The 26,491-nt window shown below is 36.8% G+C and overlaps 1 protein-coding gene across 1 annotated transcript in view; it reads left to right on the top strand.

Moving 5' to 3' along the window:
• The window catches only part of MTREX (Mtr4 exosome RNA helicase), a 136,596-nt gene that overhangs the window by 108,264 nt on the left and 1,841 nt on the right, over positions 1 to 26,491 (top strand). The window contains exons 21-25 of the mRNA XM_082836795.1: positions 559 to 747; positions 5,042 to 5,205; positions 10,572 to 10,677; positions 13,767 to 13,823; positions 14,999 to 15,161. Coding sequence (XP_082692921.1) covers positions 559 to 747; positions 5,042 to 5,205; positions 10,572 to 10,677; positions 13,767 to 13,823; positions 14,999 to 15,161 — 679 coding nt within the window. The remainder of the gene's footprint in view (positions 1 to 558; positions 748 to 5,041; positions 5,206 to 10,571; positions 10,678 to 13,766; positions 13,824 to 14,998; positions 15,162 to 26,491) is intronic.

Here is a 26,491-nt window from a genome sequence, read left to right as displayed (position 1 = left end):
TAATTCTCTTGGCAGTTTTATAAAAAGTTTTTGTGGGTAACTCCTTCCTCCCAACTTTTTTTTTATTTCTAACTGGCCAAATCCTATCTTACCTTTAAGCCCTATCCAAGACCCTGAAAGTCTCCCAGTGGGGTACCAGCCTGTAGTGACCTATCTCTTCCCTGAACTCACATGTTCATTATATTTAATAGTCAAATCATGTTACAAAAAAATTTAGTGATGGGAATCTGGACCCTTTGAAAGTTTATATCTTTCAGCTCAGTAGTGCCCTCCCTAGGAATCAGCCCCAAAGAAGTAATCAGAATATTGAAAACATTTACACTTGAGATGTTCAATACAGGATTATTTATAATGGCAAGAAGTTACAACAACCTAAATATACAGTAATGGGCTTTATCAATAAGTTGTGCTGCATCCATAACTATTAAACTTTAAATATTAGAATTATTAATAAATTGTAATACATGTCTGTACATAGAAAACACATAAAAGAAATTATTTAGTCTTAACTAATTTTGTATGTAAGATGAAAAATGAATTTTAAATATTTTGTTTCAGGAAGTTCAGAAACGTTTTCCTGATGGTGTTCCCTTATTAGATCCTATTGATGACATGGGCATTCAAGATCAAGGACTGAAAAAAGTCATCCAGAAAGTAGAGGCTTTTGAGCATCGAATGTATTCTCATCCACTTCACAATGATCCAAATCTGGAAACTGTGTATACACTTTGTGAAAAAAAAGCACAGGTATGGCAGAAACTTTTATCATAGAATTCTAAGCATTTCACTATATAAGTGAGTATATATTTTTCATTTTCTTTTCCTACTGGTTTCATCAGCTAAAACAGGAAAATGTCTAGCTATCTTTTAAGTAAACTATCAACTCTTACCAGTAAAAAAAAGTTGATCACTTTGAGATGTCATTCACATAACATAGCATTCACCCTTTTAATGCATAGAATTCAGTGGTTTTTAGTATATTCACAGATATCTGCAACTATAACCACTATCTAATTCTAGAACATTCTCATCACCCCAAAAAGGAACCACATACCAATTAGCAGTCCCTCCCCCTTTCCCTACCCTCCAGCCGCTGGCAACTACAAATCTCCTTTCTGCCTCTATGGATTTGCCTATTCTGGAGATTTCATATTAAAAAAAATCATACAATATGTGGCCTCTGTGTTTGCCTTCTTCCACTTAGCTAATATCTTCAAGATTCATCCATGATGTAGCAGAATTTGTATTTTATTCTTTTTTATGGCCGAAAAATATTCCATTGTATATATATACCACATTCTGTTTAACCACTCATCAGTTGATGAACATTTGGAGTTTTTCCACTTTTTGGCTATTATGAATAATCCTGCTATGAACATTTATGTACACATTTTTGTGTGGACATATCTTTTCATTTCCCCTGGATGGAATTGGCATAGAATTGCAGGTCAGTGAGTAACTCTGTGTTTAACTCTATGTTTAACTTTTTGAGAAACTGCCAAACTGTGTTCCAAAGTGGCTGCACCATTTTACATTCTCACCAGCAATATATTAAAGTTCCAGTTTCTCCACATCTTCACTAATATTTGTTTCGTCTGTATTTTTAATTATAGCCATCCTAGTGGTATGAAGTAGCAGTTCACCTTTTTAGGCTAACTAGCTATATTCTCTAACCAGTAAAAGCATTCTTACAGCCATTCTGAATAATGAATTTAGAAAAAGCTTTTTGAAATGAATACATTTCTTTCCACTATCTACTTCTCTTCAACTAGAATCTTTTGTATATACAAATGTCGCTTCCTCCTTGAAGTTTATAACTCCTTGCTATTATGCTTTTTCAGCTTTTATCACATGCTACTTTAATCATGTTTGTCTTCCTGTCTCACAAACTAGATTTTAAGCTCCTTAGGCTCAGGTGTTTCATTTAAGCTTATTTGTACTCTTCCGTATTTCCCATAATGATCTATTTTTATAAAGTAGATGCCTAGTATTTATTGAATAAATAATATAAGTAGAAACTTCTTGGCTTAATAGAGTAATGTGTTCAGTTCATAGTTTTACAGCACTGCCCCTTTCTAGCTTTTTGTGAACTAGCATGATGTGGCCCTGTGCCATGTTGGGCACAGCAGGTGTGTTCTCAGTGAACATGTAGCACACCATGCTGTGGCCCACCATGAAGGTTTCTTCTCAAGATGAGGAAACTGAGACACAAAAAGCTTGAGTATACTCAGTTGTCATCCTGGCCTCATCTATCACTGGGACCATTGCAGCAGCTCCCTCCCTGCTTCCATTTACTCCGTACCTGACCACCAGAATCATCCTTAACCGTTTCAACACAGGAACAGAAAGACTTGAGTTTGGTTGAGTGATGACTGGAAAGTATCCACAGGGAAGGTGGTTTGAAGCCACAGAGAAAGGCATTATCTGAGCCACTCAAATATAACAAAAAGGCCCTAGTGTCTGGTTGAAAGACAGGCTAAATAAACTTGTTATGAAGACTGCAATACATGGAAAAAATGCTTATACAGGAACATTAAATTTAAAAAGTAGGACCTAAAATCGTTGTGGACTATGATTACAATTTAGCAAAAGTAAAAACGCACACCAGAAAAGACTGAAAGGAAAACCTTAAGTGGTTGTGTTTGGGCAGTGAGATTATAGTAGGTAATCCTGCTCCCACCCGCCCCCCATTGTCTGTAATGTGCTTGTATTGCATTTCTTTTTTTTCTTTTTTTTTTGCAGTACGTGGGCCTCTCACTGTTGTGGCCTCTCCCATTGCGGAGCACAGGCTCCGGACGTGCAGGCTCAGCGGCCATGGCTCATGGGCCCAGCCTCTCCGCGGCATGTGGGATCTTCCCGGACCGGGGCACGAACCCGTGTCCCCTGCATCAGCAGGCGGACTCTCAACCACTGTGCCACCAGGGAAGCCCTTGTATTGCATTTCTTAATGAAAGAAAACTACAAAGAGTTAACAACTTAGGGGAAAAAAAACAAGTCTTTTTTTTTGTTAATGACCTCCCGACCTCCTAGTGACTGCAGGATAAATTTGACATTCCTTAGCCCTGCCTAGGAAGCCTTCAAAATCTGACCCCTCAACTGTCAACATTTTAAGTGCTCATACCCTCTGATTCAGCTTTCCGGTCCTCTCGGACTGAAACTACAAAGTGAGGCAGTACAAGGATGTTCTTGTAGCATTGTTTGAAAAAGCAAATGAATGTAAACAACCTCAGTGTTCATCAGTAGAAAATTAGATACATGAATTATGCATATCTACACAGTGGGTATCAACATGGCCATTTTAAAAAAATGAGGTAAATTTATATGTACTTTTTGGAAAAGAAGTCCTAATTGTATGGAGTGGAAAAGGAAGCTGACCTCACTTCTGTGGGAAAAGCCCCTGTACCTATGTATTTATTCATTTACAGACATGGATATCTGTATTCTTTTAAAGTATGTAGAAAAAGATATAGAACAGCATTATCCAGTAGAAATATAATACAAGCCACTTATGTAATTTTAAATTCTTTAGTAGCCACCTTAAAAAAATAGTGAAGGGCTTCCCTGGTGGCGCAGTGGTTGAGAGTCCGCCTGCCAATGCAGGGGACACGGGTTCGTGCCCTGGTCCGGGAAGATCCCACATGCCACAGAGCGGCTGGGCCCGTGAGCCATGGGCGCTGAGCCTGCACGTCCGGAGCCTGTGCTCCGCAACAGGAGAGGCCACAACAGTGAGAGGCCCGCATACTGCAAAAAAAAAAAGTGAAAAGAAACAGGTGAAATTAATTTTAATAAGATTTTTTATTTAGCTCAATATGTCCAAAATACATTTCAACATGTAATCAATATAAAAATTACTATGATAAAAATCTTAAATAGTAGACTGTCTTCTACCAACCTTTAAGCTTTATATGCCTCTGGGTACTTAGCACAGTCTTCTATGCTAATATGGGCACATCTTCAATTAAAGAAAATTTAGAAGACAAATTTTTTTTTTCTGATAGGCCTGATAGATCATGCTAGGTAGTATAGAGTTGTCTAACATATAAAGCATTCCTTCTTATCCTCCTAGCATTATGACAATATATCTGTTCATAGCAATGTAAATAATTGCTAGGAGTTTAGATTCTAGAGTCTGATAGTCTGGGTTTGAATCCCATCTTTAATCACTCACTAGCTCTGTGATCTTGACCAGTATCTTGATCTTGGTAATCTCTGTCTGCCTCAGTTTTCTCATCTGTAAAATGCACATTTAATATTAGTTACCTACTTTATATGATTGCTGTAAGAATTAAATGAAATAATGTAAAGCACTTGAAGAAACAGGATTTATAGTTAGCTGTCAATAAATATCAGTTACTGACCACCATCATTGCCTTCAACATTTCTACTCCTCAGTTGAAGCTTAATAAATCATCTTCAAAATTCCAAAGTCTTTGAATTTCTACTTCTCAATCCCTAAACTTTTCTGTCCATGTTTTTCTGAACTTCAAGCCTCCACTTCAGGATCACAGTGTTTTCTTGCTCTTGTACTGTCATCCTCTGTCACAGTCGAAAAGTATGTAATATTTTCTGATTAATAGAATTTTAAAACTCATCTACCCTATAGGATGACCTCAAAATAACATTTTCCTTTTAAGTATTCATCTCTGTCTATAGAATAAAGACCTCTTCTCTTTGCTAAATCCACTTCCAGCTTAGGCAGATTTGTTATGCAATTTGAGGGCAAAGAGAAGGAACACTTTTCAGGGCATCATAAGGGAATATAAGTAGTTGAGAGATAAGATTCATATACTCTCATCTTTCTTTCCTTATTCTCTGAGTTACCCCCTAATTCCCTAAGGATGAAAAGCTGGAGTTGATGTCATAGCTACCTCAGATACATCATTCCTCTTGTGTAATATCCTGGGACAATAAGAAACTCCTGTGTTCTCCTCCACGTTCCCCGGCCCCCAATATAATATTTTTTGTTTCATTTCATGACTAAACATCATATCATTTTGTTTACTTTATTATTGAACTTCTTTTGTACTTTTATATGCCTTAGATTGCAATAGACATTAAATCCGCAAAGCGAGAACTAAAGAAAGCAAGAACTGTCCTACAAATGGATGAGCTCAAATGTCGCAAACGTGTTTTAAGGAGGTTGGGATTTGCTACGTCTTCTGATGTCATAGAGATGAAAGGACGAGTGGCTTGTGAAATAAGCAGGTAAAACCTGGTTGGTCTAGAAAACTGATTCTAAAATGGGATACTGTTTTTTAAATGAAGGCTATTAATCTTTTGGAAAAAGAGCTATATTAAAAATATAAAGTTGTACAATGCCTTCCATATTAAAATACAGGTTCTGATCATGAAGTTGAAAAATTAGAAAGGGAGAATAAAAATCTTTTGAATCCTACTAATTAACACAGACACCATTAGTACTTTCATATGTTTCCTTTTTCTTTATTTTAATGCATTGTGGACTTTTTACATAATTGTAACCTTAGTTTATATATGGTTTTTGTATACTTTTAATTATTTTTACAATTATGAACATTTTCCCACCTTGAAACTTAATCTAATAATCATTATCCTTTTTTATGTAAAGTTTTGGTCTAACAGTAGGGTATTAGCGTATAGCATATTATAGGCCACAGCTTGAAATTGGATGTAAACTTTTGTAAATTGGATATAAGCTGTTGTCTATTTTGGTAATCTTTTACCACATTACAAATGACCTTAAAACTAAATGACTTAAAATGGAAGTCATTTCATTCTCTCCGATTGTTTCTGTGGGTCCGAAATGCTAGAAGGGCTCTTTAAGTTGTTCTGGCTCAGGGTCCCACTTGACTGCCATCATCTTGAAGATACTTATTTTGCCATAGCCATGACCATTATTCTCGATGAGTCCATAAAAGACATCTTGAAACAGTTTCTGTGTTCTCACCAAGGCCCTAATGGATGGGGCCAAAGAATTACAAGCCTTGTAGATGGTTTTGGATATTCTTGATGAAGACTTATTCATACTGTTCTTATTGATCATCTGGTTCAGATATGAATTCAGATATCGGCAGGGGCCAAGATTCTGTGGCAAACAGGACAGTTCTAGGCTGCCAAAAGGGGGCAGCGACTACCCAGCCCCAATTAATTATTACAGAATAATATGATATCAGAGTATTCAACTTAGAAAAGTCAAAAATCCAGATGTTTTTTTTTTTTGGTGAAATCTGTTGATTTTTAAATGTTCAGATACTAATTCAAAATTATTTTTTTAAGTCCCTGTGCAAGCTAAATAAAATGTTTCTTCATGTTAGATTTGGCCTACAGGCTTGTAGTTTTCCTTTAAGCTGTGATAAAATTAAGTTTTCCTACTCTGTACTTAAAGAAACCTAGGCACTATAAGGCTAATAATTTACCCAGGATTAAATTTAGACTATAACACCAATCTACTGATTTGAATGCCAAAATTAATGTTATTAGAATTATTTCTTTGTGATGTTATGTAGTATTGATATTTAATAGTTAATATAGAAATTAATTTCTATTAGATATCTGCAGCTAGTTTTAGTCTTAGAAGAAAGAATATTTAGAGAGATAGTGATAACAATATCACATATCAAAGTACGTTACCTTTCCCCCAAAATTTGTCTCTCCCTCTGGTCTGTCTTGCTGAATAAGACCCAGCCACTAAAGGCAAAAACTGGGGAGTCGTCCTAGATTCCTCCTCTTCCTTCTAGCTCTCTTCTCACATCTTCATGATCGTTTTCTCCTACCTCTGTGCTGTTTTAACTATTCCCACTGACTAAGGTACATCCTGTTTATAAGTCTCTACAACCCATCCTTTATACTCTTTCTTTCAGAATAGTCTTTCCAAACCATAAATCCTACCATGTCATTGTTTGGTAAAAGTCTCTCAGTGATTCTGTATCGCTTTCAGAATAAATTCCATAATTTAGTGTATTCTCGCCTTTCCCTTTCTATCCTGTCTGTTGCCACATTCCACACATGGTGTTTCTTTTATTTAACATGACCTTTTCCTTGCTCCCTGTTCCTGCATAATTTTTTTTAAAGATCCTCTGAAACTTGCTTTGAGTTTCTTCAGTTTGATTTTAGGCTCCTCAACTTTTTTTGCATAATTGCCTATATAAATCTCTATTAAATTGCTGTTCTGTGATTATTATCTTTCTTATCTGCCTCCCGCATTAGACTATAGAAGTAGTCTTGCCTTATTTGTATTTTTGTTGTTTTGTCTTGACTTAACTCTCAGTTTACCATTAGGAACCCATGTTTAGTTTTTGACTTTATTTTTGAGTAGTTATTACTGTTTATAAATATTGATAGTTCATTACTTTATTCTTTTTTAGAAATCTTATGAAAAACAGGAAATATGCCCTTTCTTCCGTTTCTTTTTTTTTTTTTTTTTTAAGTAACACTCTTATAGTTACTGGATGGATCCATTAAACCCTTTTATAAATGTAAGATACTCTATGGAACCTTGATTATAGAATTCTAGAGACACCATCACTGTAGTCTTTTTCCAGCTTTCATTGAACACAGTTGAGAATTCAGAATTTTTCATTTGTCATCCACATGGTAAAGAGAAAAATAACAGAAAAAGATGTTTTTGCAATTATTACACAAATCAGAAAATTAACACAAAGAGACAAAAAGCACTCGAGGCAAAGTGATGATGGTGAAATTGGTCATGTAAGCAAAATCTCAGACCCTAGGTAAATTCTCACACTCAAGAGTCAGTGAGTGAATAATATATTTCTAAGAACAAGAAGAAAAATTTAAGATTTTTATAACTTTACTCTCCTTTCTGTTCAACATAAAGGACTTAGTTATGTAATGTTTTGTGATAAGAACTTGGGCCATCCCATTTTGCTAAAAAGGACTTGTGACTTTATCTTTCATCTTTTGTATTTGTGGCTAAATTTTCCTTGATACAATTCTTAGTTGGTCAAATACTGAAGATAGTTGTAAATACAAGGAAATTGATAAAAAACAGATGATGAAGAGATGAAAATAATTATAATCTTTATAATATAAATCTATTATTTTTATAATATAAAAATAAACAAATGGGACCTCATTAAGCTTAAAAAAGCTTTTGAATAGCGAAGGAAACCATAAGCAAAATGAAAAGACAACCCACAGAATGGGAGAAGATATTTGCAAACAATTCGACCAACAAGGGATTAATCTCCAAAATACACAAACAGCTCAATAACAGAAAAAACAAACAACCCAGTCAAATGGGCAGAAGATCTAAATAGACTTTTCTCCAAGGAGTACATACAGATGGCCAAAAAGTACATCAATAGATGCTCAACATCACTAATTATTAGAGGAATGCAAATCAAAACTACAATGAGGTATCACCTCTCACTGGCCAGAATGGCCATCGTCAAAAAATCTACAAAAAATAAATGCTGGAGAGCGTGTAGAAAAAAGGGAACCCTCTTACACTGTTGCTGGGAATGTAAATTGGTACAGCCACTATGGAGAACAGTATGGAGGTTCCTTAAACTAAAGATAGAGGGACTTTCCTGGTGCTCCAGTGGTAAAGAATGCAGGGGATGTGGGTTCAATCCTGGTCAGGGAACTAAGATCCCACATGCTGCGGGGCAACTAAGCCCAAGGGCCACAACTACTGAGCTTGCGCACCTCAACTAGAGAGCCTGCATGCTGCAAACTACAGAGCCCATGTGGTCTGGAACCTGCGTGCCACAACTACAGAGCCCACGCGCCCTGGAGCATGCACGACACAACTAGAGGGAGAAAAGCCACACGCCACAAGTAGAAGCCCACATGCCGCAACGAAGACCCGATGCAGCCAAAAATAAATAAATAATAAAATAAATCTTAAAAAAAAAAAAACTAAAGCTAGAGCTACCATATGATTCAGCAGTCTCACTCCTGGGCATATATCATACTCTGAAAAGATACAGGCACCCCAGTGTTCATTGCAGCACTATTTACAATAGCCAAGACATGGAATCAGCCTAAATGTCCATCTACAGATGAATTGATAAAGAAGATAAGGTACATATATACAGTGGAATATTACTTGGCCATAAAAAAGAATGAAATAATGCCATTTGCAGCAACATGAGTGGACCTAGAGATTATCATACTAAGTGAACTAAGAGGAGGACAAATACCATATGATATCTCTTACACCATGTGGAATCTAAAACACGATACAGATGAACTTATTTACAAAACTGAAACAGACTCACAGACTTTGAAAACAAACTTATGGTTACCAAAGGGGAAAGGTGGGCTGGGGGGTAAGGACAGATAAATTAGGAGGTTGGGATTAACATATAGACACTACTAAAGATAAAATAGATGATCAACAAGGACCTACTGTATAACACAGGGAACTCTACTCAATACTCTAATAACCTATATGTAAAAAGAATCTGAAAAAGAATAGATATATGTATTGATATATGTATAACTAAATTACTTTGCTGTACCCTTGAAACTAACACAACATTGTAAATCAACGATACTCCAATATAAAATAAATTTTTTTTTAAAATCTGAATGTGAAAATGTACAATTATGGAGCAAAGAAGATGACCTTTCTCTCTTCAGTGAAATTACGGTTTGTCATAGTCTTTTAAAGTACTATATTTATGGCTTCCCTGGTGGTGTAGTGGTTGAGAGTCCGCCTGCCAATGCAGGGGACACGGGTTCGTGCCCCGGTCCGGGAAGATCACACATGCCGTGGAGCGGTTGGGCCCATGAGCCATGGCCGCTGAGCCTGTGCATCCAGAGCCTGTGCTCCGCAGTGGGAGAGGCCACAACAGTGAGAGGCCCACATACCGCAAAAAAAAAAAAAAAAAAAAAGTAAAATACTGTATTTAGATGATGCAAAAGAAGAACCAAAAGTAAGGGTAAGCTAGAACCTAAAAGAGAGGTATTTAAAATCTAGAGTCAGTAATATGTTTTGACAATGCAAGTGCAAGAAGAAACAGAAGTAATGATAAGCTAGTACCTATTATAGATATGTTTGAAATCAGAAATTGTATTTACTAGATGGATATACTCCAGATTCATAGATAACAGTCTTAATGAGCAGCAATTTATAACATTCTCAGCACTAGGAAACTGTGAATAAAATGTGTGTCTGCTATGGGTACATTCTAATTAAGATTTCTATAAAGTTGTTTTTCATTGTCTGTTTTTTAAATTATTTGTAAAATAATTGAGTTGAAAACCATTTAAAAGGTCCTTGGACCTAGGTAATAAATGCTAATGACTAATTTTTCTGGTATTCTGAGAGTTAAGAAATGCTTCTTTATTTCAATGAATATCTGCATTTTGGTATTTGCTAGAATGGGATCTTTATAAGAAACACCCATTTCACGTTTATTATTCATATATTGGTAAATATAAAGACCTGCCATTTCCTTAGTTAAATAAATCTTTGTCACTCCTCACTGACTAGTCCTTATGTTCAAATAACATATTTTATTTAAAACTCTATCTTAAGGATGTGTGGGTACATATGCGTGTTTTTATATTCTGACATTTGGAGTGTACTCTTTTTTGTTTGTTTGTTTATGACGGTATAGTGCTGATGAGCTCCTTCTAACTGAGATGATGTTTAATGGCCTTTTCAATGACCTATCAGCAGAACAGGCAACGGCACTACTAAGCTGCTTTGTGTTTCAAGAGAATGTGAGTTAATAGTTTAGCACATCTTATTTGTTAATTTACATGTCTTATAATTTAATATTATTATGGATTTTTTAATTTTTAAAATATGCCTGCATGTTTACATATTATAGGTAATGTTATTAGAAATCAATGTAACTATAACCCAAATTTAGTAAGAGAGAAATAATTAAATGTATATTATTAGAAAAGAAAGTAAACTAGAATTTTATTTATAGACAATCATCATTAATCAGATTCCAAGTTAAAAATTTGCTCTGTAACCCAGTGCATTATTTGAAGATCTAGCTTAGTCAGACAGTCTAGAAGGAAAAAGAAAAGGTAAAATTAGGCAAAACTAGTAAAAATGAAAAGGGAGTGAGGTCGAATTAACATTCCTCTTCTCAATTTTGGAGAATAACTGTGAGGCAGCTGATTGTACTAGAGGCTGAAGTCTTAGTTTTCATTGACAAGATTTGAGATAATGGCCATACGATTCTCATCACTGGCTTGGCAGTAACTTTTTCATATGAGTAGTTAGTTGACTTTCACCAGCTCTTAAGAAATCAAAAAATGAAATGCTGGATGGACCAGAAGGACACTATCATCGTTTACTTTATTGCAAAAGCCAGTATGATTTATTTTAAAAAGTAAAATGCATGTTTCACATTTCAAATTCAAAACTTTATTCATTGTTTATAAAATTGGCAAAATAAGAGTAAGACAAGCACATTTACCTTTTAAAAATAATGTTGCTACTATATAAATTTTTAGAGAACCTTTTACCATATACACTTAGTTTAACTTTTAAAAAAGTAAATTGTGTAAGACAAATTTGTTTTGCAGTTCTGCTGTCGATCTGTTTATCCATTAACTATTTCCTTATTTATTAATCAGATCAAATACATAACTTATTGGAGTAGGTAGGTATTTTCTCTCAGCTCTCTGATTACAGATCAGAATTACAACTGCAGTGGTAATGATAACAAATAGGACAGTAATCCAAAAATGATTTATGCTCTCGTAAGAATACCTGCTGTGCACCCATGAAGTAATTTAATTTGCATGTGAGGAATGCATTCCTTTACAAAATATTATGTTTGGCTGTTGTTTTCCTTAGGTTCAAAATTTTATTACATTAATTTCCAAGATAATTGTTTAGAATGTTTGTCCAGTTTTCTTTGAACAGATATAAGGTTTAGAAATTATTTGGAGATTGGTGATCTTCTGCCTGTGTCAGACTTTGTCTTGTGGCTAATTTCTTATACTGTGCTTTTTTTTAATGTGGCAGTAAAAAAATCCTGTCTTCTGAGAGGCCATGTATGTTACCTCTTCATGGGAGTTGGGCCTAGCCAAAACACAACTCTTAAATCTTGGGGCAAGATGTCACTAAATGTAGTTGAGATTTGTTCAGTGAAGCCCCACTGTGTTATATGTAGTGTCATCAATTCTTGTGGTGTGGTGCCTTTCAACATCAAAATGGGTAATTGTACTGAAAATACCATGGAATTCTGTTGATACTTTAAAAGTATGTTTTCTAGCCAGAAAGGAAGGTAAATATAGTAAGATACTTGTCATAAATGCTGATACCTTCTGTTTTAAAGCTTGTTGTTTCTAATACCGTGCCCCCTTATTTTTTGTATCATTAGAAGTAATTTAAAGATTACACAGTATTTACAATATAAATATCAAGTATCTTACAAATATTTATTAAGCACCCACTATGTGCAATGCAGATACTTAGACACTAGAAAGACAGCAGAAACTTTTGCTTTCATGATACTTTCATGTATGCTAGTTGATGAAGATAAACAATAAAGAAATGAAGTACACACATTATGACAAAAGGTGATGAGGGTTTTGGAGAAAAGTGAAGCAGAGGAGGCAGATAGAAATTGTTGCGAGGGCTGGGGTTACTATTTTAAGTAAGGTGATTAGAAGAGGCCTCACTGATAGAGTGACATTTGAATTGAGACCTGAAAGAGAGATAGGGAGCAAACTGCACTCACCTGATAGGAGAATATTGGTAAAATGAAACATAGCTTACTTACATCAGGACCAGTGCCTTCTACTTACAGTGACCAGGAGAGAGGGAGAGATCAGTAACTGTTGATCGTGAATGGACACAATGTCAAAGACATGTACTTGTGTACTTTTCACTAAACTGAGATGTGTAGTTCATTCATGATACAAATCAAAACCAAGTCCTATATAAATACTGATGCTCAAAGTAAAGGCAGATCTATTGCAACTAACCTATAGTTGCTTTTTAAAAATTTACCTATAATTACTTTAAATTGTCTCACACATATATACATACATATATACATACATACCTTTCTTGTAATAATTTTATTTTTGTATAGTAAGTCTATCTTTGTCAAAATTTGTTCCTTAATAATAACTTTATTCTAATCACAAGTCTGTAGGTTTTGAGGACCTGACTTATTCTCTTTGACAGTGTAAGAAACTAACACACAGGATTCAAGCAGCTTGTCCAAGTTTATTTGACTAGTTAGTAATAGACCTGAAACTCTTATTATTCTAATTGAGAAACTGATAGACTTTTCACTAGTGGGGAGACAATAATAAGAATACTGAAACTCATCTAAACTTTTAAATATTTTAAAAGTGGTTAGAGAGCTAGAAATATCTGTGTAAAACTAAAATTGAGGGCATTTTTCTAATGTTCTTTATCCAAGATTTTTAATTTCCACAGAGTGGGAGTTGGCTAGAAGCCAAACTGTTTCAAAAATCAAAGTATGATACAACAGTTTATAAATGTTGATGTAACTAAACTACTATGCATGTTTACAATATTTTCTCCAGTTCCATTTATGGTCACAGAAAATAGCTAGTTTAGCACACTTTGCAAATTTAGCAGTGTAATATTTTCTTCTGAAATATAAGAGAATAGTATAATTCAGGATGAGAGGAGTGGTAATTTTGCTTACACAAACTAAGTTGATTAGAAACTCTAAATGCTAACGACTGAGGTCTTATAATTTGAAATTAATGGATATCATGAAAGCTTTGTTTTGTTTATAAAAGCAGATAGTATATACTGCATTTTAAACTTGGGTTTTACATACAATTTTCCTTTAATTTCATAGTCTAGTGAGATGCCCAAATTAACAGAGCAATTAGCAGGACCACTTCGTCAAATGCAGGTAAGATTTTTTTGAACTACATATTTTATGAATAGTATGTTGTGAAATAAACATTTGTGACAGTCTAATCATAATATTTATTATTCCACAGAGACAGCTTCCTTCAGGATTAAATATATCATTTGATGTTAGTCTTGTCATTTACTGCTGTTTTAATAACATCATTTGTAATTTTTCTTTTAAAACTTAGACATTCTCCCTCACCAGAATGTTAAGTTATATAGAGTTGCTGTGAGTACAGATTTAACACTGCATGGTGTAGATAGGCTATACCAACAGTTCAGTGTCTGCATCGTTTTCCTTGGTGTTAAGAATAGCATCTTGATAGATTTAGTTAGCTTAATTTTTTATACATTTTTCCATCTCAGTTTACAACAAATTTTAAAATCAGGTTTTAAAATCTGTTTTAGCCTAAGAAATGATTTATTTCTGGATCCTCAAAGCCACAGTAGTTTATAGTAATGAATTGTCTCTTTTATTATTTTTCTTGGGAAGAACGGTTTTATCTATCTTTTCAACATTAGACAGACAGGGAAAGATGAACTATAAGACATTGCAAGAGAGGAATGAAAAGTGAATCATAAAAGAAGTCCCCTTTAATGTAACATTTAACATTCCTTAATATTACTAAGAAATTTAAACTTCCAGAATCAGGGAAGTCTTAATAGGCCCAGGAGTTTTTGACCTTCTTGATTACCAAGGAGAAAAGAATGAAATCTAACTTCCTATTGTAAGGAAAAGGAAATATTAAGATTTACATTTTTTAAAGCATTGTTGGAGAAAAAGCATCATTTTGCCATAGGATTTATGTTTCTCTGAGTCTGGCTTGTTATTATTGTCTTTGTTTTCTTAATGAAACAATTAGAGATGAGTTAAATGTTACTGTTTAGTAATTTTAATGAAGAGTTTTGGTTTTTGTAGAAAAGGTATTACTGGGTGAAAATCATGCTCTTGATATGTTTTTCTTAATTAATGTAGTGGAAAACTTTGCTGTTTGATTACTCAGCAGTGGAACAGGCACTGTGGCTACTTAGAAGCAGAATATCCAAATTGCAGACTTACTACCTAGGAAGAAAAAGGAACCTTGTAGAATACTGACTTTGGAAACCTAAAGAAAAAGTGATACGGGAGATCATAAGTAAGAAATTTTTTAAGTATATGTTTTATCTTCAAAGGAATGTGCTAAAAGAATTGCAAAAGTTTCAGCAGAAGCCAAATTGGAAATTGATGAGGAGACTTACCTAAGCTCATTTAAACCTCACTTAATGGATGTAGTATATACCTGGGCAACTGGAGCTACATTTGCCCATATCTGCAAAATGACAGATGTCTTTGAAGGTATGGTTAAATTTTGTACACACATATTTCTTTCTGATATAAGAAATATACTTAGGATGGCATTGATTTACTAAACAAGAATAATATATTATTTTTAATTTTTGATAATAAAAGGAAATCTTCTGCCTATGTAAATCAAAAATATTCTCCACGAATCCTTTGTATTATTTAATAAGCTCAGTCTGCTCATTATAACAGTTTATAATCCTGTGCCAGAGTCTCTGCAATCACAAATAAGGCCTATTTATGTGGGTATTTTTACTTTTGGTTTTATTCTCTTAGTAATAACCTAATGGCATGCTATGCAATTCCACCAAAAAATAGCAGAGCTAAATATGCTGTCCATCATTGCATTTCTAAAATCAATCAGAACTGTTACTCAACTGAAGAAAAATTTTAAATGAAGAAGTAAAGGTAAAGGGAATATATAAGGAGTAATTAATTATAAGTGAATTACAAGAAGCAAATAATAAGCACAATATTTAAAGAAAACCATATTTAGAAATGCTGTATTCATTGCAAAAAGATTGGCTTACGCAGATTGTAGATATTTATAATGGTGAATTGTGTTTGCACCAAACTTCCTTAAAAATTAAAATAAATGAGCTTGGACTTCATAGATATTTATTATAAGAACATTTAAAATTTTATTTTGAGAAAAATTATATTTTTAACATACCCTGTATACTATGCTTTTTACCCAATATTATTAAAGACTAATAGATTACTGAGTTTATGAATCTCTGCAACAGAATCAACTATGAGCCTTTACTTCACTACATTGAATTTTAATGGGTTTTAAGGTTTTAAATATTATAGTTTATAGTATATTATTTTTGAATTACGGTGTGCTGTTTTAGTCCTTTCCCTAAAGTTTATTTCTAAGCCTCCATTAAATGGTTATTAGTATTATGGTCCCAAAATCTTTTTCTGAATACTGTATTCTGTTACCAGGATGGTCATTATTTATTAGGTAACTACTGTGTGCCAGGAGTTGTGCTAATAAGCATTTTATATAATTTAGATCTAATCACCAAAGTAGCACATCAGAGTAGACGTTATTTGCACTTTGCACAAGGAAACTGATTTTTAAAAGGTAAATAATTTGGTCAAGGTCATGGAGGTGTATGTACTACATGATGGCACTATGATTTGAATTCTGGCCTCTGTGAACAAGCACATGATAGTTGATAACTTCATCTAAGAACCATAATACCTTATCTTTGAGTTTTGGACCACCTAGAGACTTCTTAAATACTACCTAAAATTATACCATCTCTATCCACTGAAAATTTATGCTTGTAGGAATGGTAAGAAGGTCTATAATAATTGATGGTGGGTAGCTACTGTTGAGGCTGTGAGAAGAGAGCATGACATCCTCATCTCACCTGTGAACATTGCTTAACACGCAGAAACCCAGATAGATGTATGACAGCTTGTGTGTTTCAGACACACAAAGGCAATCAAGTACAGCATCACCACTCTTCAGTCTAACTTCTTTTGGGAACATAAAGATGAAACTAATTACTGTTCTATGCCTAAATTCTACGACTTGTTAATATAATAGCTCATATTTGTATATCTGCTTCTCTGAGAAGGCGAACACAATGGCATAAAACAATAATGGTGCACTGTTTGTTTTGTTTTGTTTAAGAAAACTGAAGGGACAATAGGCCTAGAAATATAGGAAGCCTTATAAAATTATCTTTGTGGATTATTTTTCTATTCTTTGTACTTAAATGAAAAAGTTACCGCAGTATGGCAGATAAATCCTAAACTGCTAAATTGAAGACAGTTTGTATTTTTTTAAATTTATTTATTTATTTATTTTTGGCTGCGTTGGGTCTTCGTTGCTGCACACGCGCTTTCTCCAGTTGCAGTGGGTGAGAGCTACTCTTCTTTGCAGTGCGCGGTCTTCTCATTGCGGTGGTTCTCTTGTTGCAGAGAACGGGCTCTAGGCGCGCAGGCTTCAGTAGTTGTGGCTTGCGGGCTCTAGAGCACAGGCTAAGTAGTTGTGGCACACGGGCTTAATTGCTCTGCTGCGTGTGGGATCTTCCCGGACCAGGGCTCAAACCCGTGTCCCGTGCATTGGCAGGCGGGTTCTTAACCACTGCGCCACCAGGGAAGTCCTGACGGTTTGTATTTCTGCCACCTATGAGTTGATGTTTTCCACAACATACTAGCAATTCCTGAAATCTGTTTCAGTTCCTGAAATCTATTTCAATTCCTTGAGGTTATTTCAGTGTCACAGTTTGCTTGAGAAATCTAAGATTAAAAATTGAGGGATTCAGTTTATAACTTGAAATTGGGTCTAACATCAACACAATTTTCATGGTACCATTATACCAGCTATACCTTTTCTTTCTAAAATTGGGAAAGCTCATAAAAGCAAATTATATAATTAAACAGCAAAAAAATAACTGAGAACCTTGATTTACTTAGGATATTGTTTTTTGTTTTTTTTTTTTTGCGGTACGCGGGCCTCTCACTGTTGTGGCCTCTCCCATTGCGGAGCACAGGCTCCGGACGCGCAGGCTCAGCGGCCATGGCTCACGGGCCCAGCCACTCTGCGGCTCTCAACCACTGCGCCACCAGGGAAGCCCCTTTTTTTTGTTTTTACTGTGTTGTTTAGTTCATCCATTTCAGAATAGCCATTCTCTCCTCATCTTGTTACTGTACATGCTTTATATAATTGGAAAAATACTATAATCAAAGCTCTAGCCCATAGTATAGTGTGTCTTTATTTTTACAGGCAGAAAATGACTGCATTGGAACTTTTTAGTGTGCTCTGGTCAAGTGTCTGATCATGTCATGTCATGAGCTTCAGGAGTAGTTTTAAGTATTTTTCAAACATTAGCTGGAGCTAGTTAACATTGTAATGATTAACACCATATGTTTGGGGGACGTCTGATGTAAGAGAAGAGTTTATACTGTGATTCAGTTGAGGAATTTTGAACACTTCACATAAATAATTATTGCCCTGTTACCACCCTGGAAAAAATGATAGAATATAATCGTTTCTTATTTCCATCAATTAAATTTGGATAACAATTAAAAATATATCTGTATGGGCTATAGCCCATACAGATACGGGGTTTCAGTCTACTGATCCATTGTAGTAGATCCATTGTAACCTAGACAGGGCCATTACTATTTATTTCTGTCTATACAAAAACAATATTGTAGTCTTCACTGTGCATGAAGGATTTGCTTTCCACTAAGCACATGTCATCAGGAAAGCTCCTATGACGAATTATCACTTGAAAGTGTTTACTGTACTTCTGCCTGCATAGGTTTTTTTGTTTTGATTTGGTTTTGGCTGCGTTGAGTATTTGTTGCTTTGCATAGGCTTTTCTCCCTAGTTGCAGCGAGCGGGAGCTACTCTTTGTTGCAGTGTGTGGGCTTCTCATTGAGGTGGCTTCTCTTGTTGTGGAGCATGGGCTCTAGGCGCGCGGGCTTCAGTAGTTGTGGCACACGGGCTCAGTAGTTGCAGTTCGCAGGTCCTAGAGTGCGCAGGCTTCAGTAGTTGTGGTGTGCGGGCTCAGTAGTTGCAGCATGTGGTTCCTACAGCGTGCGGGTTTCAGTAGTTGTGGCACGCAGGCTCAGTAGTTGTGGCTCACAGGCTCTAGGGCACACGGGCTTCAGTAGTTGTGGCATGCAGGCTCAGTAGTTGTGGCTCGCAGGCTCTAGGGCATGTGGGCTTCAGTAGTTGTGGCACGCAGGCTCAGTAGTTGTGGCACATGGGCTTAGTTGCTCCGCAGCATGTGGGATCGTCCCCGCACCAGGGCTCAAACCCGTGTCCCCTGCATTGGCAGGTGGATTCTTAACCACTGTGCCACCAGGGAAGTCCCCGTCCTAGATTTTTAAAGCAAATGCTGTTTGGCACATTCGTACTCTCTGCCCCCACCGCATGGTCTTCTCAACTGCCTTTGCACTAGCATAGTTTTACCCTTTCTTAGGAGACGGTACATCAGTGTTAGAAGGGATTTTCCAATGGATTTGTTATTTCAAAATACTTTTGCTAATAATAGTAGAGTAACATTCTATTAATATGTATCTGTTCTGTGTTTAAAGTTTGGCACAGTTTTAGTACTAAATGACTTAGGAATTAGTACCTGATACTTACCCATTTAATGAATAATTAACTGAGACCCTAGTGGGATCAGGAATTGTGCTGGGTGCAGTGAAAGCAACAGTCTCTGCCCTCCAGGAATGTTTTCAGCCTAAGCTGGGATCTAGTGGTAAATGATTGCAGGAAAATATAATTATAATCCTAACCTCAGGCCTCAATAACCACTTAGATAGGAGTTTTAAATCAAATTCAGGGCGTGAACTGTGGGGAACCACTTTTGCAAATGCCAGAAAGCTGGAGGTAGAAATAAATACCTCTCCAGATAAAGAAATGTGTTGATTTCCATCCTCAATTAGAATGGTGTTGTTTAAGAACCTCATGAGCTTGATGTTTATAAGATTACCCTTAAAGCATGTGTGCTCAAATGTCCATCAGTGGGTGAATAAATTGTGTATTATCCATATAATGGGACAGTATTCTACTGTAAAAAAAAAAAAGTGAAGTACTGATTCATGCTAAAATATGGATGAACTTTGACCAGATTAAGGTTCTAAGTGAAAGAAGGCAGACACAAAAGCCACTTATTGTACAATTTCATTTATGTGAAATGTCCAGAATAGGCAAATCTGTAGAGACAGAAAGTAGATTTGTGGTTGCCACGGGCTGGGGGAAGGTGGAAGGGGGTAGTGTGACTGCTTAATGGATATGGGTTTCTTTTTGAGTGATAAGAAGATTCTAAAATTAGATAGTGATTATGGTTGTACAATTCCAAATATACCCAAAACCACTGAATTTGTACACTTACTTAAAAGGGTGAATTTTATGCCATGTGAATTATATTTCACTGTGATAAAAACAGGCAGTGACACTGGGGTACATGCTTTAAAGTGGTAAATTTTATGTGTATTTTACCACAATTTTTCTTCAAAAGGCAATGACTAGGGCTTCCCTGGTGGCGCAGTGGTTGAGAGTCCGCCTGCCAATGCAGGGGACACGGGTTCGTGCCCCGGTCCGGGAGGATCCCACATGCCGCGGAGCGGCTGGGCCCGTGAGCCATGGCCGCTGAGCCTGCGCGTCCGGAGCCTGTGCTCCTCCGCAACGGGAGAGGCCACAACAGTGAGAGGCCCACGTACAGCAAGAAAAAAAAAAGGGGCAATGACTAGTAAGAATTCAGTTTTGCTTTACACTCTGGCAAGACCAGAAAAAAAGATTTGTAACAAACCATTAGGTTGTTAGTGTGTATGTTTCTGTTTCTGGTCAGCTTCAGATAGCCTGGGGGATGGGTAATAGCTTTGTATCTCTTATCTAACACTTAATCTAGGTGGTCCTAATTGATGAGGCGGAATGATTTTCAAAACTGGGAGTAAGGAGAACCCTTGTATTACAGAGAACTGCAGTACGTAGGTATGCTGGGTAATTCACTTCTTCATGGTAGGCTTCATTCATCCCCTTTACGCTGCAGGCAGCTATGGACAGTGTTTGTACACACACGGTGATTTGTTGACAAGACTGAGGTCAGCAGCCACAGCCATTGTATGTGCAACCCTGTACCGCCTGGCCTCATTTTCTTAATTGTTCTCATGTCATCTGAAACTGTCAGAACTCATTTTCCAGAAATTGAGTGGGAGTGCTTACAAAGTGTGGCAGTGTTTGCTCGCTCAGATGTGCGTTTAGTTTCTTTAGCTTATCTTAGCAATATACTTCATGTGGTTGGGCCTCTGATAGCTTTTGCAGATCCTGGCTATTAACATGAGTTTCTCAATTTGTAGAAATACCAAAACAATATCAGGTTATCTGTGATTCCCAGTACACATTTGAAATCAGTCAAAACAGAGTTTGTGAGCCAGGGTACCTGGCTCTCCGATGCCCTGCACAGCAGTTTTATAAAGGATTTCTTTTCAATTCTAAATGACCTGTGAAATACACTCTGTTCCTTTTTAAAGTCCTATATATATTTACATTTTTAACCATTACCTAATTTAATTCTCTTCAAATAGAAGTGTTTGCAAAATACACATTTAATATCTGGCTGCATGAGTCATGCAATATTCATTACCTTCTCCATTCCAGCCCCCACCCTGTCTCTAGACACCCAGAAGTTACTGCGACTGTATTTCCTCTTTCAGTGAGAGCAGGACTGGAGCTCAGCATCCCTAGCACCTGAGAACAGAAATAACAAATATAGCCAACATTTATTGAGCTCCTATTGTGTTACTGACACTTGTGAAGCACCCTACATGGATTATTTCATTCATTTCTCACAATAACCCCATCAGGTATAGGAATTCTTGTTATCTCCACTTTATAGAAGAGTAAACTTAAAGTTTTTAATATGTTAATAGAAATGATTTGGAAGGAAAGTATTGAGTTTACTTTTGGGAACTGTTGAGTTTGAGGTGCCTATAATATGTCTGGGTGATCAACTTTTTGTTGGCAATAGTATCTAGCTGGAATTGATAGCATTGTTTTGTTTTTGTAACCGTTGTTTTTATAATTATGGCCTATTTATAAAAAATAAGTGAGCAGCTTTCATTTACTTAAGTTAAAAGTGTTACAGCAAAAATGAGTGATACGCTAATGACTGAAGTTTGTGAAATACCACCTTTAAAGATAAAACGTAGGGTCTACAAGTGATTATCCTAATACAGAAATATCACACATGGACCATCCAGAACCTTATGTTTGAATCAGGACTGAAACAGACTCACCAGTGCTCCTACTAGCATTTGCATTAATGGTATCAAAAGATTTTTAAGCAGTAGAGGAGCACCGTTCCTCCTGGGATGCAGTGGGTGGGGGATAGGCTCCTTACGTGCCCTTGTTGTGTCGCTTGTGCCTGCACATGGGGGCCCAATGGAAGAGGGAGTAGGAGCTGCAACACTCATCCAGGGGAAGAGATAAAGGTGCTATCCATTTCTCAAGTCATGAATTTACCAGTGGAGCTAGGAGATGCTCCCTTCTGATCCTACAGTGGCTGGTGTCCATCTGGCAGCCTCCTGTTCCTAGGGAATAGGCTAGTCCTCTTCTTACCCATATTTGTAAAGCTGGTTGGTTGTGTTTGCTTCATGGTTTTGATTTCAGCCCCATCCTTTCCCCCATTGCAACTTCAGGCTGTTTTGTGCATTTTTATCCTGTCTCACCCAGGTAACTGTCCTCCAGATGCCATTCAGACCTGCTTTCTCTCCCTCCCCCTCCCCCTCCCCCTCCCCCTCCCTCTCCCTCTCCCTCTCCCTCTTCCTCTTCCTCATTTAGGCCATTAATTGAGCTTTCTCCTTCCCTGGTCCTGTCTGTTCATAATTTTCTCAGCCACGGTCACAGCAAAAACAAACTAGTATCTTCAACTTTTATAAAGGTTTCAGCTTGTAAAGGTCCAAGATTCTTCTTCCATGAACTCTTAGCCTCAAAGTTTAAAGGGAAGCCATTGCTGTAAAGGGTGGCTAATACGGTTATCTCTGCCATTTCCAATGAGGGTGTCAGATTTCTTTTCTAAACCTAGATGTAAAACTGTTAACCTGAACCTGAAAGGCATTAACCACCTCTAGGGTTTCTCATTTGTAAAATGGTAGTAGAATGTTGGATGTGGCTAACGACAGTCTCCTCCTACTTGGAAACAACATCTTCAGTGAAATCACTATTTTCTTCTGTTAAAGGTTGCTAGTAAAAGAAGCAGTGTTTGTTCTGTTAATTTTCAAAATCTTAATATAGTTTATTGGTGTCAGAATGAGTTATCTCAGTAACAGGAAGTAAACACCAGGTAGATATCACATAGCTGCTTCCTCATTCTCTTGGAGACCTGCTGTGGAGAGGACACAGCCACTGCTTAGAGAACTTTCCTTCTGAACCACAGTTCCTTTTTTCTAGTCATGGAGAGAGAATTAGGAAGCAACTGATATTCTTGTTTTCCCATCTGCCTTATGCACCACCAACCTGGATCAGTCTAATAATTCACTTTCTCTATTCCTGTACTTTCACAGCAGAGTTCTGCTGGAGAATAATTGTATGATTTGGTGTCATCAAAAGCCACAGTCTGTAACCTCAGAATCACATTAAACCTAGTAATAATAGAAGTAGCAGGAGGAGGAGAGACTGTTGAGCACCGGCTGGGTACACTTTGAACACTACCTCGTGTAGTCTTGCCCACAGCTTGCTAGTACAGTCCCTCAAGTAGTAGATGCCATCTACTACTTAGTTTGCTTAGCTATAAAGTGGGAAGAGTAATAGTTCGTATCTCGTATTGTGAGGTTAACATCATGCATGTAATCCCTGGTCCACGTCCAGAGACTATGTCCTCCATGCAGGACTTCTCTCTGGCTCTGAGACTTCTCGTAGAGGCAATTCCAGATCCTCACTGCTCTCTTAAGCATCTACCTCAACTTTGCCCCAGATTTCTAGGTGATCACTCCTGCTTCAGAGGAAAGGGAGATGCCACTAGGCCTGTCTTAACCGAGAAATTCATGGCATATATCCTTTCCCTTATTTTCCTCTTCAGAGGAAATTGCACTCAGTTCCAGGGCCGCCTTCCACTGTTTTCTGCACCTTTGCAGTCTTGAGTCACATCCTTTCTGCTGCCATTTTAGCATACGAATATGTTTATATTTCTCATCCACGTCTTCTCCAGCTACCAACATAACATACAGTGTTTAAGAGCACTGGTCCTGGTCTTAAATCCTACCCACTCACTAGATGAATGATCCTGGGAAAGTTACTTAACTGTGCCTGTTTCCTTAGCTATAAAATGGTAATAATAATAGCTCTTATCTCGTATTGTGAGGTTAATATCATGCATGTAGAGCCTTTAGTACAGTGCCTGGCACAAAGTAGTAAGTGTTAGCTGCTGCCATCATTTTTTAGTAAGTTATCTTGTTGTCATCATCATCCTCAATCCCTCAATCCTTTCACAAGCCAGGCTTGGAAAGAGTAGTCGAGAATAGACCATCTTCAACTCCCTACCTCCCATTTCCTTCTTGAGCCATAGTAACCTAGTCCCCCATTTCACTGAAATTATCACAAGTCATTACTCTGATTGCCGAATTAAGAAAACAGACTCTTTGTGACTGGATCCTACTTGCCAATTGCCACTACTTCCTACTTCTTGAAACCCATTACTGCAAATTCTTTGGCATTATCTGGCAATGAAGATTTATAACAGAAGTGAGGAGCTTAGAGTATGACCTGAAAATCTTACTAAATATTTACAATTTTTTCTCGATTATTTTAAATGTATAAACTGAATTTAATTAAAACTGAAATTTATGAAAGTAATACATTTATTATAGAAAATATAGATAAATCATGTTTGTGAGGTACTATAGTATAATATGGTTAAATGCTTAGGCTGTAGAATCTAACTGTCTAGATTTAAATCCTGACTCCATCATATACTCCCGGCTCTGACCTTGGTCAAGTTATAATTTCTCTGAGCTTCTTTTCCCTCTTTGTAAAATAGGGATAACAGTACTTGTCTCATGGAACTGTAAGGGTCAAACAAGAAAATTTACACAAAACATAGATTATAGACCTGCCACAAAGTAAGTACTCAGAAAATGTTGGACATAACCCTTTTCTAACCCTTTTTTCTTGAAACATGCTCAGCCTTATTTCACCTTTCCTTGATGCCTAAGTCTTATTATAAACATTAATTACTTTACTCTCCTATAATAAGAAGGCCAGGGTTATTGTAAGATGTGTGTAGATGTGGAGGTGAGATGTCAGTCTTGACCCTACTTCTCCAAGAACTCCATGGACCTTCTAATGGGAGAAGAGGAAGGACAATAAAGTATGAACTTTGAATATTTTGGTTTAAGGACTGTATTAAGACCTTACATTCCTTTAGAGCTTTGCCCCTGTCACAGAATTTGTGCATCTCATATCTCAAGTGAGACAAATCCAGTTAGGTAAAGTAAGCCCTCTGTTTAAATTGCATTTATCGTCATTTACCTTACAAATGAGAAGGGGAAATAAGAGTAGAGTAAGGGCCTAGATCATAGAGCTAATTACTTAGCTGAATCTTTCCTAGTATCCAGGTCACCATCCAGTCTTCTTTCCTCTAACTCCAGGTGTCTCAGCTCACTCCTTTTATAACCAAGTCTAGATTAGGTGAACATCCCATAAGTAGGAGATGATAGCATCCTTTTAAGAGAGGTATCCCCATTGATCTTTCAAGTTGACATACGTGCTGGTGGTCCTCTTGTTGACCAATCTCATCCCATAAACCTCTTGCTGTGAACTAGCATCTTTGTGTTCTGCTTGCTCTGGCCCATAGGTGGGTTCAGAAACCAGGCATGTTGTCCTTATCAGCCCAGGCCCTCGCGCAACATTTTCTCAGAGAGAAAAGGTGCTGTACATGTACATGGGCATTTCCTGCTGAATCCTAATGACTCTCTTAGGTACATGGCTTATATTTTCGCCTTTGTCTAAGCTCAAATTCCATTCTGCTTTATGAGTTAAATCTCTCTACTGTTTTTCTCCCTTGGGCACACTGTACCATAATGTGCAAGGCATTAAAAGGTAAAAAGGAGCCCTCAACACTGCGCATCGAGTGTATTACAAGAGCTTGATACATGTTAATGAATTCTTCCAGTGTTGCAAGGAGTTAAATAAGGACCTGAAGTGTGAGTTAACAGCTTGCATATCAGAGAGAACTGATATTCCTAATGTATTTCAGACATTAAAAATTAAATCCAAGGGTTTTAAACTTAGGCAGGTGGCACTTAAGAGGAAGGATCTCAGGGCCCCTCCTTGTGCAAGTCTGACAGAAGTGAAACTCTTTACAACTTCACCTTTGATGCAAACACTTGTCTCAGACGGAGTCACATCCAGTGGGAAGAGACTGATCTCTTTTATGCTTCATTGAGGACACATTGTGTGAGGAAAGCACTAATGAAAGCACTAATGAAAGCACTAATGAAACCAGAAGAATGACTGATTGCACCTTTAAAATTGACAAATCTGATCCTGTTATTCCCCTGCTTAAAAATTCCCTGTTGCATTCTCTTCACAGGATAGTATCCAGAGGCCGTAGTAGGCCACACTCAGGGTCCTTGAATAGCTGCTTTTCTACATTGTCTCAGTGATCTTCCCTTGTCACTGCCTGACAGGGACCTCATTCATAAGAGACCCAAGTTATATGTCACCTTTGCTACCTTTCACCCATGTTGCTCTCTCCTGTGCTCCCAGGGCATTTTGTTTACTTACCTCTCTAAGAGCAAGTGTGAACACATTATAATAAATCCATGACTCTCTCTACCATTAGTCAAGG

This window comes from Leucopleurus acutus, assembly GCF_964270905.1.
Source record: "Leucopleurus acutus genome assembly, chromosome: 3".
Lineage (NCBI taxonomy): Eukaryota > Metazoa > Chordata > Mammalia > Artiodactyla > Delphinidae > Leucopleurus > Leucopleurus acutus.
Note: the sequence above shows the minus strand (reverse complement) of the source record. Positions and strands in the feature narration are given on the sequence as shown.